Raw genomic sequence first — 16713 nt, 5'->3', positions numbered from 1 at the left:
GGAGGCAGGTCAGATGAACTCAAAGACCTCACTGAGGGCCCTGGTGGCGCAGTGGTTGGGAGTCCGCCTGCCGATGCAGGGGACGCGGGTTCGTGCCCCGGTCCGGGAGGATCCCACATGCCATGGAGCGGCTGGGCCCGTGAGCCATGGCCGCTGAGCCTGCGCGTCTGGAGCCTGTGCTCCGCAATGGGAGAGGCCACAGCAGTGAGAGGCCCGCATACCGCAAAAAAAAGCCCTCACTGAATGTAGGAGAAAAAAAAAAAAAAAAAAAAAAGACCTCACTGAATGTAGAATTACTGGGAAGCCACGTAAAGCCTTCTGCTGGGGCATAAATGTAGGAACCAGTCCATGTAGTCAAGAAAAGACTCTTTTTCCTCCTCATCTAAATGCTTGCCTCCAGTCTGGGTTCACAGAAAGGTCCTGATTATTTGAACTGGTTGTCAATCAAGGTTCCCTTCATTTTCGCTTTCTTGGCTTCCAGTTCAGCCTGGAAAGGAAGAAAAGTATATGTCTTGATACATGACATGAAATTCCGATTTTCCTGCCTTATTCTAACTGCCCCAACACTATCCCCTCATGCTCATTTAGTATACAAACTAGAACCGTGTTTCTAAAATTGCGATGAAACTCTAGCAACTGCTTTCCAACCTTTCTGATGTTATGACACACATTGAAGATAATAATATCTGTATGGTAAAAAAGGGGTAAACACACAGGGCTGTGGTCTATCAGTGTAGGGATCCCACAGCTCCAGGACCCCTGAAGGACTGGAGGAATCAATATCAAGACATATCAGTATCCTGTTTGTGGCAGAACAGGAGGAAGAACACTGTTCTAGAACAGTGCTACTTAAGGTTGTGCAGTCCGTGAAGATACACACAAAAATTGAGAGTAAGCATTTAGAAGCTTTTATAGCAATTTGACAGAGCAATAAGAAAGTAAAATCATCCCATAAGAAGAATTCGGGCAAATTCATTTTTATTGCATTTTATAAATTACAAATCTACTCTTGACAAATTTTAAAACAAGAAGCAAGCACTGGTCCTTCACCTCGGAAAATCTGATAAGCAGTGCTCTAGATCACTACGGCAAGGTAAAGCAGCTCTCAAGACCCCCTGCCTCTGTCAGCAAAAACTCCTTTACAGCCAGTAGAATAGGCTGGTATACTTTTCGATGAGGCACCAATGCTGGGATGTCTGATTTGAAAGAAATATCATAAGTAACTTATTATCAGGAAAACAGAAACATAGGCACCATCACATATAGACGTGTGTGCTCAACAAAGAGCCCGGGAATAGTGGAGACAGTGGTGGTGGAAGCGGTGCTTTAAGAAGTAGCGACCAGCCCCAATCCCGGCGCCCCAATGTAGCCCCACTGTATGCCTCATACCCTGGGAGAGCACCCATGAGCCCCCATCTTGAACTCCTGACCTTGGACCGCAAGTAGCAGATTAACTTATCATTGTCGTTAGGGTTGGCTAACAAGAACTATCATTTGGGGCCTGGATCCTGTGGTCACTATCCCAAAGTAGGGTATGTACTGACAGCCACGGCCCACGGTTAGACACCTGGCAGCCAGCCACACCATAACCCCGACAGACTTCCGAAAGGATTCCCCTGCCTGCCGGAGGGTCTTTCAGACCGAGGAACCCAAACAGTCCAGCCCAGCGCCTGACACCCCCCGCCCCCGCCACTCACCAGCTCCTGCAGCCGCCTCTTACTCATGCCTTTGCGCTCCAGCTGCTTCTCAATCACCTTGGCATTCTGCGCATACGAGTCAGCAACTTCTCTCTGACGGAAGAAAGAAGCACCCTTAGACCAGCAGTCTCACCAAAGAGGAGCAACAGAGACCTCGGGAGAAGTCTATGCTCCTCAAATTATGAAATTATTACTGAAATGGCAAAGGCTCTGCTCCCTTTCAACTCCAGCTTTTCCACAATCCAGGAGAGTCAGGTTTCAACCGAAACCACATTTAAGTAACAGATAACATCTCTCTGTAAACATCATTGTACTGAAATACCATAAAGGTAATTGCTGCTCTTGCTAAGGACAGACTCCCACACCATCAGAGCTGGACTGGAAGGGACTCGAAATTGCTGAGCCCAGTAGTTTTTCAACTGAAGAGGGATGAGGAGGGATTTGCCCCCTAAGTCATCTCAAAAAACAGTATGAAAAAAATGACTGGGCTGCCGTGGTGGCGCAGTGGTTGAGAGTCCGCCTGCCGATGCAGGGGACACTGGTTCGTGGCCCGGTCCGGGAAGATCCCACATGCCGCGGAGCGGCTGGGCCTGTGAGCCGTGGCCGCTGAGCCTGCGCGTCCCGGAGCCTGTGCTCCACAACGGGAGAGGCCACAACAGTGAGAGGCCCGCGTACCGCAAAAAAAAAAAAGTTACTGTGGGAGGGAGGGAGACGCAAGAGGGAAGAGATATGGGGATATATGTATCTGTATAACTGATTCACTTTGTTATAAAGCAGAAACTAACACACCATTGTAAAGCAATTATACTCCAATAAAGATGTTACAAAAATAATAATTGAGCACCAAAATTATTAAGGACAAGGGCCGCGTACCACAAAAAACAAAAAAAAAGACTGATTTAGTCCAACTCCCTGCTCCTTATCTTACAGAGATGTCCCTGAGATCCAGGGAAACAGGAACGAGCCCGGTATCACAGCGTTTCTTAGTAGCAGAGCAAGATCTACGAGCGAAGTTTCTAGTTATTCTGTTACTCAATGCTCTGGTTGGAGAGCCCCCTCCCCCCGCCCCGCATTCCAATTCCCCTGAGAGCAGAAGCACTTACAGCCTCAATCTCCTCTTCCTCTTCGTCAATAGTAGACACAGTGACAGAGCTGAACTTGCCCATGTCTTTAGTCCGTTTCGTCATCATCACCTGGAGTTGCAGGAAGAGGAATCAGTCTAGTTTACCTCAAGAGGCTCTGTGAGTCGTGTGTGTGTGAGTGTGTATGTGTGAGTGGGTATGTGCAAGTGTACAAGCCTGGTTCCTGGGGGCAGGGGACCTCCTTGGGACGGGCTGGCCTATCTAAAAGTACCCATATTTTAATTTGCATTATATTTTTCTAGTATTTGCCATCAAGGGTTTTTTAAAGTATATTTAAAGACTAGCCTTATTCATTCAATGTTTAATTGCTCACACTGGAAGAAGAAGAAATTTCAAAGGAAGTAAATGTGAATAAAAATCATACAATTTCTAACTTACTCATAGAGCAGATGTAGGAAAGAAAAGAGAACACATAATAGGTGTTACAATTTTGTAGCATCTGCTTATACACAAAAATGGCATTCTCTTAATAAAGAGAGTGCTCATAAAGGGCAGTTTCTCATGCACCATAATCTTCTTTAAAATTTTAGGGCTAAATCTGTAGCTATATTAACCCATCTGTCTCCTTCAGTGATAATTACTTTCTTAGGAGGCTCTTGTTTCTGAGTATATATGTTCGTCTTCCCAAAACCCTGGCCAAACTTGACTACTGCTCCATCCACAATGAAGGTCACAGGAGCGTTCTTCGGTTGGGACTGGTAGAAGAGTGGCAGCCCGCACCTGCAAACAGAACAGTGAATCTCAGGGAGGCCTCAGAATCCAACTCCCCAAAACGGTACTTCACAAAGTGTGCTTAGACTCTGGGAATATTTGTGTCTGTGGCATAAACTGATGATTAGCTCTTCCCAGTGTTTCCCAAAACTACTTGATAAGAATCACTGACGGTTGGGCTTCTCTGGTGGCACAGTGGTTAAGAATCCGCCTGCCAATGCAGGGGACACGGGTTTGAACCCTGGTCCAGGAAGATCCCACATGCCGCAGAGCAACTAAGCCTGCGCAACTACAACTACTGAGCCTGTGCTCTAGAGCCCGCGAGCCACAAGTACTGAGCCCGCGTGCTACAACTACTGAAGCCCACGTGCCCAGACCCCGTGCTCCACAGCAAGAGAAGCCACCGCAATGAGAGGCCCACGCACCGCAATGAAGAGTAGCCCCCGCTCGCCACAACTAGAGAAAGCCTGCGTGCAGCAACGAACACCCAATGCAGCCAAAAATAAATAAATTAAAAAAAAAAAAAGAATCACTGACAGTCCCTGTTTAAATTGCTGATCAGATTCTGAGGGCCCTCCCCCAGAGGATCCTGATTCATCAACTCTGGAGGGTGAGGCCCAGGAATCCATCTTAGCAACCCAAGTGATTCTTATAATTAGACAAGTTTGGGAAACGCTGGCTCCTGCTACTGACTGCTTTCCAGTTAAAACTACTGCCATTATTCCCAGAAGTCTGGGTAACTAGCTTGGGGATTCTGTCTAGTTTGGCTTTTGCAGTGTCAAGAAGGAGCATAGGGCTTCCCTGGTGGCGCAGTGGTTAAGAATCCACCTGCCAATGCAGGGGACACAGGTTCAAGTCCTGGTCCAGGAAGATCCCACACGCCGCAGAGCAACTAAGCCCGTGCGCCACAACTACTGAGCCTGCGCTCTAGGGCCCACGAGCCTCAACTACTGAAGCCCACACACCTAGAGCCCGCGCACTGCAACGAAGAGTAGCCCCTGCTCGCCGCAACTAGAGAAAGCCCGCGCGCAGCAACAAAGACCCCTCTCAGCCAAAAATTAAAATTAATTAATTAATTATTTTTTAAAAAGAAGGAGCATAAAGGCTCCACTGCAGTGGTCTACCAACTAAGCTCTGTAGCAATCATCATGCTTTCTTTGGTTGGTCATTTCTTTTTTTAAAAAATTAATTAAAAATTTATTTATTTATTTTTGGCAGCTTTGAGTCTTCGTTGCTGCACACAGACTTTCTCCAGTTGCAGCGAGCGGGGGTTACTCTTCGCCGCAATGTGCAGGCTTCTTATTGTGGTGGCTTCTCTTGTTGCAGAGCACGGGCTCTAGGTGCACAGGCTTCAGTAGTTGTGGCACACAGGATCAGTAGTTGTGGCTCGCGGGCTTAGTTGCTCTGTGGCATGTGGGATCTTCCCAGACAAGGCTCAAACCCGTGTCCCCTGCATTGGCAGGCAGATTCTTAACCACTGCGCCACCAGGGAGGTCTGGTTGCTCACTTCTATTATACTTCTTCAGCTAAGTGGAGTAGACCCATACCCATAAGATATGCTTAAAGCAGCCTAACAAATCTAATGTGGCTGTAAACTAAAATGCCTTCTTAGCCATTTCCCTGCTTTAATTCTAGTCTGAGTCTTCTGAGAGCCAAGATTGAACTGTAATTCATCAACAAGATTAAACTTATTATAGTTTAATATTCTCACTGTTAACAACCTAAAGCTGGAAATCATATATATCTTTAAATAATTGTCTCTAAAGTTCTTGGGTGTGTAGTCCTATAACAGACTTTATAAATAAGTTTGGATTAAATTACACTATGTGGGGATTTCCCTGGTGGCGCAGTGGTTAAGACTCTGCGCTCCTAATGCAGAAGGCCCGGGTTCAATCCCTGATCAGGGAACTAGATCCCACATGCAGGCTGCAACTAAGAGTTTGCATGGCACAACTAAGGAGCCCACGTGCCACAACTAAGGAGGCTCCCTGCCACAACTAAGACCCGGTGCAACCAAAACAAATAAAAAATATTTTTAAAAATTACACTATGTGGGCTTCCCTGGTGGCGCAGTGCTTGAGAGTCCGCCTGCCGATGCGGGAGGCGCGGGTTCGTGCCCCGTTTCGGGAGGATCCCGCGTGCCGCGGAGCGGCTGGGCCCGTGAGCCGTGGCCGCTGAGCCTGCGCGTCCGGAGCCTGTGCTCCGCAAATGGGAGAGGCCACAACAGTGAGAGGCCCGCACAACGCAAGAAAAAAAAAAAAAAAAAAAAAAATTACACTATGTTACATTTACCATATGACCCAACAATTCCACCCCAAGAGAAAACATATGTTCCCACAAGATTTATACTAGAATGTTCATAGCAGCTTTATTTATAATAGCCAAAGCCATTAACAACTCAAATGCCCTTCAACAGGTCAACGGTTAAACAAACTGTGGTGCAATGACTACTACTCAGCGATAAAGAGGAACAAATTACTGATACACATAACAACTCAGATGAATCCCCAAAGCATCAGGCAACATGAAAGAAACCAGATGTAAGAGATACATATTGTACGTAGTAGAACACATACTGTAGAATTTACATCACATTTTAGAAAAGGTAAGACCACGGTAACAGAAGGCAGATCAGTGCTGGCGAGGGGAGGGGTGAGGAAGGAGACTGATTGCAAAGGAGCACTGGAAACGTCTATGTCACAGGAGTGGTGACGTTACATGGCTCTGTGCTTCTGTCAACACTCATCAAACTGTACACTTAGGAAGGGCAAATTTTATTATATATAAGTTACACCTCAGTGAAAAACTACTATGTGAAATAATACTCAGTGAAATAATACTATGTTTAAAAACCCATTTTTGTGGCCAGCCGTTCAGAGATGTAACTTGGTCAGTTGCATCTCTTTAAGAAGCATATTGGTATTTGCATAATTGAAGTTTGAAGGCAGGTAAGATTATAGGGATAAAGATATAACAGAGAATTGTCTCCAAATGATTCTTTTCCTAACACATCATTGCCTCTACTTGCTTATTCTCAGAGAAACCCACACTGTTAATACTTACTTTGCACATTTCTTCCTGTACTGTCGTTCAATGCCTTCAGGCCTGCACAGAAAATGGAAGTTAAAAAAAAAAAAGATACGAACAAATCTCATAACCTACCAACCTCACTAGCTCACTACTTCAAATGCTAAAAGGGCTTTTCAAAAGTTATCCTTGGGCTTCCCTGGTGGAGCAGTGGTTAAGAATCCGCCTGCCAATACAGGGAACACGGGTTCTAGCCCTGGTCTGGGAAGATCCCACATGCCATGGAGCAACTAGGCCCGTGAGCCACTAACTACTGAGCCTGCGCGTCTGAAGCCTGTGCTCCGCAACAAGAGAGGCTGCGATAGTGAGAGGCCCACGCGCCGTGATGAAGAGTGGCCCCCGCTTGCCACAACTAGAGAAAGCCCTCGCACAGAAACGAAGACCCAACACAGCCAAAAATAAAATAAATAAAAATTTTTAAAAATACAGGCAAAACCGGGCTTCCCTGGTGGCGCAGTGGTTGAGAATCCGCCTGCCGATGCAGGGGATGCGGGTTCGTGCCCCGGTCCGGGAAGATCCCACGTGCCGCGGAGCGGCTGGGCCCGTGAGCCATGGCCGCTGAGCCTGCGCGTCCGGAGCCTGTGCTCCGCAACGGGAGAGGCCACAACAGTGAGAGGCCCGCGTGCCGCAAAAAAAAAAAAAAAATACAGGCAAAACCAAATCAAGCAACATATAAAGAAGGTCTATACCACATCGCCAAGTGGAATTTATCCCAGGAATGCAAGATTGGTGCAACATACAAAAAAAAAAATCAATCAATGCGATACACTATAATAACAGAATAAAAGAGAAAACACACATGATCATCTTAACAGATGCATAAAAAGCATCTGACAAAATTCAAAGCCCCTTCAATATACTAGAAATAGAAGGGAACCTCCTCTACCTTATAAGGGGCATCTATGAAAAATTCACATCTACTAAGCCACATAAGCTAACATCATATTTAATGGTGAAAAACTGAAACCTTTCCCTCTAAGATCAGGAAGAAGACGGGGATATCCACTCTCAACACTTCTATTCAACACTGTACTGGAAGTTCTAGCCAGGGCAATTAGGCAAGAAAAAGAAATAAAAAGCATCCAGATTGGAAGGGAAAAAGTAAAACCATCTCTATTTGCAGATGATATAATCTTATATATAGAAACCCTAAAGCATATACACACACACACACACACACACACGCACACTCTCTATTAGGACTAATAAACAAGTTTAGTAAAGCTGCAGGATATAAGATCAATATTCACAAATTAATGGTAGTCCTGTACACTAGAAATGAATAATCCAGAAACGAAGATAAGAAAACAAGTCCAGTTACAATAGCATCAAAAAGAATAAAATACTTAGGAATAAATTTAACAAAGGAAGTGCATAACTTGTGCACTGAAAACTACAAAACATCACTGAAAGAAATTAAAGACCTAAGTAAATGGAACGACACTTCATGTTCATGGATTGAAGACTTAATATTGTTAAGATGGCGATACTTTCCAAATGAATCTACAACTTCAACACAATCCCTATCAAAATCCCAGCTGGCTTTTTTTGCAGAAATTGACAAGCTGATCCTCAAATTCACATGGAATCATAAGGAATCCAGAATAGACAAAACAGTCTTGAAGAAGACCAAAGTTGGTGGGACTCGTACATAATTTCAAAACTTAATACAAAGCCACAGTAATCAAGACAGGGTGGTACTGGCATAAGGACAGACATATAGATCAATGGAACAGAACTGAGAGTCCACAATAAACCCATACATATATGGTTAATTTATTTTCAGGGGTGCCAAGACCATTCAATGGGGGAAAGAATAGTCTTTCAATAAATAGTACCGGGATAAATGGATATCCACCCACAAAAGGAGTAATTTAGATCCCTACCTCACACTATGTACAAAAATTAACTCAATATGGGGAGTTCCCTGGTTGTCCAGTGGTTAGGGCTCTGCACTTTTCCACTGCAGGGGGCCCAGGTTTGATCCCTGGTCAGGGAACTAAGATCCCACAAGCTGTGTGGCATGGCCAAAAAATAAATAAACAAAAATTTTAAAAATTAACTCAAAATGGATGAATGACTTAAAGGTAAGAACTGGGACTTCCCTGGTGGTCCAATGGTTAAGACCCTGTGCTTCCAGTGCCGGGGGTGTGGGTTCGATCCCTGGTCGGGGAACTAAGATCCCACATACCAAGGTGCAGCAAAAAAAAAAACAAAAGGTAACAATCAAACCTATAAAACTGTTAGAATACATAAGTATAAATCTTCAAGACCTTAGATCAGGCAATGGTTTTGAAAATATGATACCTACAGCACAAGCAATCAAAGAAAAAATAGATAAATGGGACAATTAAAATGAAAAACTTTTGTGCTTCCAGGAATACCATCAAGAGAGTGAAAAGGCAACCCACAGAATGGGAAAAAATATTTGTAAATCATATATCTGATAAGGAACTAGTATCCATAATAAAAAATTCTTACAACAATAAAAAACACAAATACTCCATTTAAAAAATGGGCAAAGAATTTTTTTTCATTTATTTATTTTATTTATTTATTTTTGGCTGTGTTGGGTCTTTGTAACTGTGCGTGGGCTTTCTCTAGTCGCAGCAAGCGGGGCCTACTCTTCATTGCGGTGTGCGGGCTTCTCATTGCAATGGCTTCCCTTGTTGCGGAGCATGGGCTCTAGGCGCGCAGGCTTCAGTAGTTGTGGCTCGCGGGCTCTAGAGCACAGGCTCAGTAGTTGTGGCGCATGGGATTAGTTGTTCTGCGGCATGTGGGATCTTCCAGGACCAGGGCTCAAACCCACGTCCCCTGCATTGGCAGGCAGGTTCTTAACCACTACACCACCAGGGAAGCCCAAAAATGGACACAGAATTTGACTAGACATTTCTCCAAAGAAGATACAGAAATGACCAATAAGGACATGAAAAGCTCAACATCATTAGCCATCAGGGAAATGCAAATCAAAACCACAATGATACCATCTCATACACACTAGGATAGCTATATCAAAAAGGCAGACAATAGGGCTTCCCTGGTGGCGCAGTGGTTGAGAGTCCGCCTGGCGATGCAGGGGATACGGGTTTGTGCCCCGGTCCGGGAGGATCCCATGTGCCGCGGAGCGGCTGGGCCCGTGAGTCGTGGCCGCTGAGCCTGCGCGTCCGGAGCCTGTGCTCCGCAATGGGAGAGGCCACATCAGTGAGAGGCCCGCGTACCACACACACACACATACAAAACCCACAATGATACCATCTCATACACACTAGGATAGCTATATCAAAAAGGCAAACAATAGGGCTTCCCTGGTGGCGCAGTGGCTGAGAGTCCGCCTGCCGATGCAGGGGACACGGGTTCGTGCCCCGGTCTGGGAAGATCCCGCATGCTGCGGAGCGGCTGGGCCCGTGAGCCATGGCCGCTGAGCCTGCGCGTCCGGAGCCTGTGCTCTGCAACGGGGGAGGCCGCGGCAGTGAGAGGCCCGCGTACCGCAAAAAAAAAAAAAAAAAGGCAGACAATAACAATTATTGGCAAGGATGTGGAGAAACAGGAACCCTCATATACTACTGGCAAGAATGTAAAATGGTGCAACTCCTTTTGAAACCACTCTACCAGGTCCTCAAAAGGTTAAACACAGAGTTCCCATATGATCCAGCAACTCATACATATCCACCCATGAGAACCAAAAGCATGTTCACACAAAAACTTGTACACAAATGTTTACAGCAGCATTAGCCATAATACTTTAAAAAGTTAGTTAAAAAAAAAAACAACAACAACACAGGACTTCCCTGGTGGCACAATGGTTAAGAATTCGCCTGCCAATGCAGGGGACATGGGTTTGAGCCCTGGTCCAGGAAGATCCACATGCTGCGGAGCAACTAAGCCCATGTGCCACAACTACTGAGCCCGTGAGCCACAACTACTGAAGCCCGTGCACCTAGAGCCCGTGCTCTGCAACAAGAGAAGCCACCGCAATGAGAAGCCCGTGCACCACAATGAAGAGTAGCCCCCACTTGCAGCAACTAGAGAAAGCCTGTACACAGCAACGAAGACCCAACGCAGCCAAAAATAAATAAATAAAAGTCCAAATGTCCATCAACTGATGAATGGACAAACAAAACGTGGTGTATCCATACAATGGAATATTATTCACCCATAAAGAGGAATGATGGGGCTTCCCTAGTGGCGCAGTGGTTAAGAATCTGCCTGCCAATGCAGGGGACATGGGTTTGAGCCCTGGTCCAGGAAGATCCCACATGCCGTGAAGCAACTAAGCCGTGTGCCACAACTACTGAGCCCGCGAGCCTAGAGCCCGTGCTCCACAACAAGAGAAGCCACCGCAGTGAGAAGCACGCACACTGCAACGAAGAGTAGCCCCCACCGGCTGCCCATGCAGCCATAGAGACAGCCCATGCGCAGCAACAAAGACCCAACGCAGCGAAAAAAAAAAAGAATGATTTATTGAGTCATTCTACACATGGATGAATCTTGAAAATATACTAAATGAAAGATGCCAGACACAAAAAGCTACAGGGACTTCCCTGGCAGTCCAGTGGTTGGGACTCCATGCTTCCACTGCAGAGGGCACGGGTTCAATCCCTGGTCGGGGAACTAAGATCCTGCAAGCCGCATGGCACAGCCAGCAAAGAAAAAAAGTTCATCTTCTTGAGATATTGAGACTCTAATACAAATAAGACAAGGGTTTTAAGTGGTACAGTTATAAAGAAGTGATTAATATGAGCTAGATATTTGGACTTAATGGACCTTGATTTTCTTTCTTGTCCTTAATCTCTGGGAATATGTGAGATAGGAAAGGCCAAAGACAAAATAAAACATTCTCCCTGGTTGTGGTAGCAGCATCTAAGATGGCCCCAATGATTCTTTCCCCCTGGTATTGACTTAATAATGTCAATAATCCTTGTATAATGCCCTCCCACAATGAACACGGCTGACTTGTGACACCAATAAGACACTGAAGAAATGATGGTGTGTAACTTCTGAGTCTTGGTCATAAAAGACATTATAGCTTCCAACTCGCTCTCTCTTGGATCACTCACACTGTGGAAAGCCAGCTGCCATGTTATGAGGATACTCAAGCAGCCCTATGGAAGATCCTTGTTCTAAAGAACTAATGCTTCTTCCCAAAAGTTAGCACTCAGCTGCCAACCATGTGAGTGAACCACCTTGGAAGTGGAACCTCCAGTCCTAATTAAAGACTTCAAATGACTGCACCCATGGTCGACCTCTTAACCACAGCCTCATGAGAGACCATCCAGCTAAGCTGTTCTTAAGTTCCTGACCCACAGAAACTATATGAGATGATCAATGTTTGCTGTTCAAAAAAACAAACAACAACAACAAAAAACCATAGGAATACCAGGAGATGAGCATGAACAGGTAGGCTAGGGCCAGATCATAGCCTTCAGACTTGGATTTTATCCCGCTAGCCAGGATTTTTTAAATTGCACTCCACAGTGATCCCTAAGTGAAATCGGATAGGAGAAAGGGGAGAAGCCCTTAATGGGTTGGGCTCAACTCTTCCCCAATCAGAGAAGCTTCTTGCTTATTTATACTTCTGGTAAAAAATTCATTTGAAGCAAGGATTCATTGCTTAAAAACGTTTGAAAGGCACTGCTGTAGGTGATGAAGAGTCACTGAAAGATCTGAAGCAGGAAACTGACATCGCGCGCATGTGAGATCATTCAGGCAGGAGACGATAGCCTGGGGGAGAGCGGGGGGCGGGGGGAGGTAAGAGGACACTTCGATAGCCCAAGCAAGTGACGTTGGGCACCAGAATGATGGCAGTGTGGCTGGGCTGAACAGGAGGAGGCAGCCACAAGACAGACTAGAAGGTAGAGTCGACAGTACATGGTGAGTGACTGGATGTGTGCAGGGGATGGTGGGGGGCAGGGATGGATGAGACAAAGACAGGACTGGCTCCCAGATTTCTGCCCCGGGCCACTGCGTGAATGGTGATGTCATCGTAGGAGGAGGAAAAAGAAGGAATTGTGTTTAGCTGACACCTTCAGAGACCTGCCTGCAGTGGCTTCAACACAAGAGTTTCTTCTCATGTAAAATAAGTGTACAGGAAGGCGGTTCCCGGTAATGGTTGAGACCCAAGGATAGCATGGCAAAAACTCTGCAATCCTTGTGGCCTTCCCTTTCTAGTCCCAGGATGGCTGCTGGTGCTCCAATTATCACGCCCGTTTTCCAAAAAGCAGGAAGGAATGAGAAGAGTAAAAAGGACTTTCCTTGGAAGCGCCACCCAACAACGTCTACTTCTGTCCATTTTACTTGGCAAAAGCTAAGTCACATTCAGAATCTTAGGGGGTTTTTGGAGTGGGGAGAAGCTGGAATATGTACCCTATCTTTACAGACACTGGTATATAGGCAGGTAAAATAGAAGAGTGTTGGAGTGGTGCTGAGTGAACCAATCTGTGGGATTTTCCACGTTAGAGAAATGAGTTTGGCTTTAGTCATGCTGTATCTGAGGTAGAGCATCAGGTGAAGAGGTAGAATAGGTAGGTAGATACACAGTTCTGGGCACAACAGAGAAACGGAGGCAGATCTAGATTTTGTGAGTCATCAGCATATAAGCGTAACTGATGCCACAAGAGGTGGTGAGAATGGCCAAGGAGAGTATAGAGGTCAGAACCCTGGGGAATGCCAACATTTAAGGGGCAGGAAGAAGAATCCAGAAGACTGAGAAAGCCAAAGAAGTAGAAGGAGAATCACAAGAGTAGCTTCACAGAAGTCAAGGAAGGAGACAGCATCAAGGGAGGCATATGGTCAACAAAGATCCAGATAGAAAAGCACCCACTGGATGGGCAACTGGGGAAGCAATGGATGAGGGAGGGAAGGTACCAGGGAACAACAGAGTCAAAGGAGAGGTACTTTAGAATGGAAGACTTGGAGGTGGAAAGTGACCGGCTCCAGGGCATGCATTAGGCAGACTGCCATATTTTCAGTAACTGGGGCTCCCACACTCATCTGGCTAAAGAATAGGAGGGGTAAGATCAGACTGAAATTTCACCCCTGATAAGAAAGGAGCACGCTAAAGTGGGCCCTTGGAAAGACTGTTCATGATTAGAGCAGGAACTATGTCAACCAAGGGGGAAGTCTACCATGCCTTGTTGGTAAACTCTGAGAACTCTGTGGCCCAACAGAGTCACTTGGCCAGAGGTCACTGGCCTGTGCAATACCCGGCACTGAGTCTGGGCCCAAAGCTGGCTCACTTCCAGGATCAGGCTGACTGGATTCCAGGGTTGCCACTTCAGCCTAGGGCCTCCCAGTTTTCTGGCCTACAGGTGACGGCATCTGCCTTATAGTGCCATAGGAGCCTGTGGCCTAGTTGTGTTGTTAGATTACTTTCTGTATTAACTAATATATATACATTTAATACATATTATCTAGAACTGTTATATATAATTATGATATATGTAATAAATATTTTAGCAATCCTAAAGACAGTCAGTTGAGAATTTTCAAAATCAGAAACCTAAATAAAGGTTAATAGAGGGAGAAAAAGCACATGAGAATGGATTAGCTTTAGATAGAGCATGTTATTTATAAACCTTCCTATATACCACAATGGAGGACTTCCCCAATGTTACCTGGAGGGCCTTCCTTTGTGAATTTCATATGTTTTATAATCTGTGTCCCCACTTGTATCCTGTATATAAGCAATTTTCTCTTCAACTACATAATTCTAGAAGCCCAGCTGTCACAGTGGTCCCTGATTTGGTACTGAATGTCGCCTAGCAATAGTTTCTAACTGTTTTCATTAGTGTGGGCTGATAACAGTTTGGTTTCTTAAATAAACATAGCTAGATGTCAGCCTGTAGCTTTTTCCGGTTCAACACTAGAATATAAGCTCTGTACAGGCAAGGTTCTTTGCTTGTTTACTGGTTGTACTGGTTTGGATAGTGTCCCTTAAAAAGTTATGTCCTTCCAGGAACCTCAGAGTGTGACCTTATTTGAAGAGGGTCATTGCAGATATAATTAGTTAAGATGAGGTCACAGAGATGAGCAGAATGTTCCCTTAATTTAATATAACTGGCGTCCTTATAAGAAGAGAAGAAACACAGGGAAAAAGCCAATACAATGATGCAGACAGAGGCTAGAGTGATGCATCTACAAGTCAAGAAATGTCAAGGACTGCCGGCAAACACCAGAAGCTAGGAAGGGGCAAGGAAGGCTCCTCCCCTAGAACCTTCAGAGAGAGCATGGCCCTACCGACACAGTAATCTCAGATTCCAGCCTCTAGAACTGTGAGACAATTCATTTCTGTTGTTTTAAGCCGCCTAGTTTATGGTACTTTGTTATAGCAGCCCTAACAAACTAATATACTAGTATATCCCAGAATTTTAGGACAGTACCTGGCACACAGCAGGAGCTCAATAAATTAAACATTTGCTGAATGAATGAATGGACTTAGAGCAGGATGACCTCTCTGTGGCATTTGGCACCTGTTGATGACCACCCCCTTCCCTCACTTCTTGAAATTCTCTCCTCTCCTGTTTTCCACATCACCAGGTTCTCCTGGTTATGTTCCAATTATTTTGTCTGCTTTTCAAACATCAATGTTTCCCAGGATTATGTCTTCAATTCTCTCTTCTTGCTCCACACACGTTCCATGTAACTGTATCCCTTCCCAGGTTTCAACTCCCCATATACACCAAGGACTCCCAAATCTAAAACAGATCTAACCGTGTCACTCCTCTACTTAAAAAAAGAAGATGGCTATTGCCTAAAGATAAAGTCCAAACTTGTCTACTTTAGCATTCTACTCTGTCCTCACCCCAGGATGCATGAACCCCTTCCTGTAAAGTAACTTAGGCTCTAGCCACAAGGGACTACTTAAATTTCCCAGGCACACCATATTTGATGCTTTTAATGCTTCCAGAGTCCCTCCACCTGGAATGCTCCTCCATCTACTTGGTGAAATCCTAGTTCAAGGCCAAACACAAATGCCACCATCTTCTGGTGTCCTTCTTGACCACCATTCAGGCAAGATGATCTGCTGCTGTCTGTTTTCCCATAGGCTTCTGTTCACCACACCAGAATTTTATCATATCACAATAGGTAACCTGTTCCCTCACTGAGCCATGAGCTCTTTAATGGTATATAAGGACAGTGCCTTATTTATCTTTGCTGATCCAGTCCCTAGCTCAGTGCCCGGCACCTGGTGTGCTGGAGATTACAGGTTGAATGAACTCATTCTACTTGCAAAAACCCCAAATTACAGCTATCAAATGGCAACAGAATCACATCTCAGCACCACTTCAACAAAGCACAATAAAGATAAAGCTGCATTAACAGAAGTTAGAGACCCACCACAAATGTCAAAGTACTGGGCCCCAAATGGATGACCTGCTCCACACTAGATGGGGTATTTATACTCCTCAGAACTAGACCCCAAGACAACCAGGAAATCCGAGACAGAGAACATCAACCTCTTACCTCCGAAGATACATAGTCTCCTCATCTTCTGTGTTACAAAACTTGTGGGCGTGTTTGGCAGCATCAATCACACGGGACCGATCCCGGGGCCTCATGGGCAATTTCTCCAACTGACAGTCTGACGGAATGGAGAAAGATTTGGTCACGAGAGCCACTGAAAAATACCCTGAGGGGGCTTCCCTGGTGGCGTGGCCGCAGAGCGGCTGGGCCCGTGAGCCATGGCTGCTGAGCCTGCGCGTCTGGAGCCTGTGCTCCGCGACGGGAGAGGCCACAGCAGTGAGAGGCCCGCATACCGCAAAAAAAAAAAAAAAAGCCCTGAGGCAATCAGAAGTTTTCACTTGGGCCCTTAGCACTTTAATTTTTACTATAATTATCATGCTTATTGAAGCCTATTATTGAATGTTCCAACTAAAAATGACTTGGTGTCAGGAGACCTGGATTTTAGCCCCAGCTCTGGCTAATCACTTCCTCCCTAGGGCTCTTTCTCCTTACTTGATTATATTATCTCAAAAGTCCTTCCCAGGGCTTCCCCAGTGGCGCAGCGGTTGAGAGTCCGCCTGCCGATGCAGGGGACACGGGTTCGTGCCCCGGTCCGGGAGGATCCCACATGCCGC

General features: G+C 45.6%; 1 protein-coding gene across 2 annotated transcripts in view; it reads right to left on the bottom strand.

Moving 5' to 3' along the window:
• Positions 1–271: 271 nt before the first annotated feature.
• The window catches only part of STEEP1 (STING1 ER exit protein 1), a 19388-nt gene continuing 2946 nt past the window's right edge, over positions 272–16713 (bottom strand). The window contains exons 2-7 of one of the 2 annotated variants that reach the window (XM_007465447.1): positions 16100–16217; positions 6614–6655; positions 3421–3559; positions 2801–2890; positions 1698–1790; positions 425–487 (exon numbers count right to left, since the gene is read on the bottom strand). In XM_007465447.1, the coding sequence (XP_007465509.1) occupies positions 425–487; positions 1698–1790; positions 2801–2890; positions 3421–3559; positions 6614–6655; positions 16100–16217 (545 nt within the window). Of the gene's footprint in view, positions 488–1697; positions 1791–2800; positions 2891–3420; positions 3560–6613; positions 6656–16099; positions 16218–16713 lie in introns of both variants that reach the window. The other variant, XM_007465448.1, reaches the window with a different exon arrangement.

Source organism: Lipotes vexillifer, unplaced genomic scaffold (assembly GCF_000442215.2).
Source record: "Lipotes vexillifer unplaced genomic scaffold, Lipotes_vexillifer_v1.1 scaffold560, whole genome shotgun sequence".
Lineage (NCBI taxonomy): Eukaryota > Metazoa > Chordata > Mammalia > Artiodactyla > Lipotidae > Lipotes > Lipotes vexillifer.
This window is presented reverse-complemented; position numbering and strand designations above follow the sequence as displayed.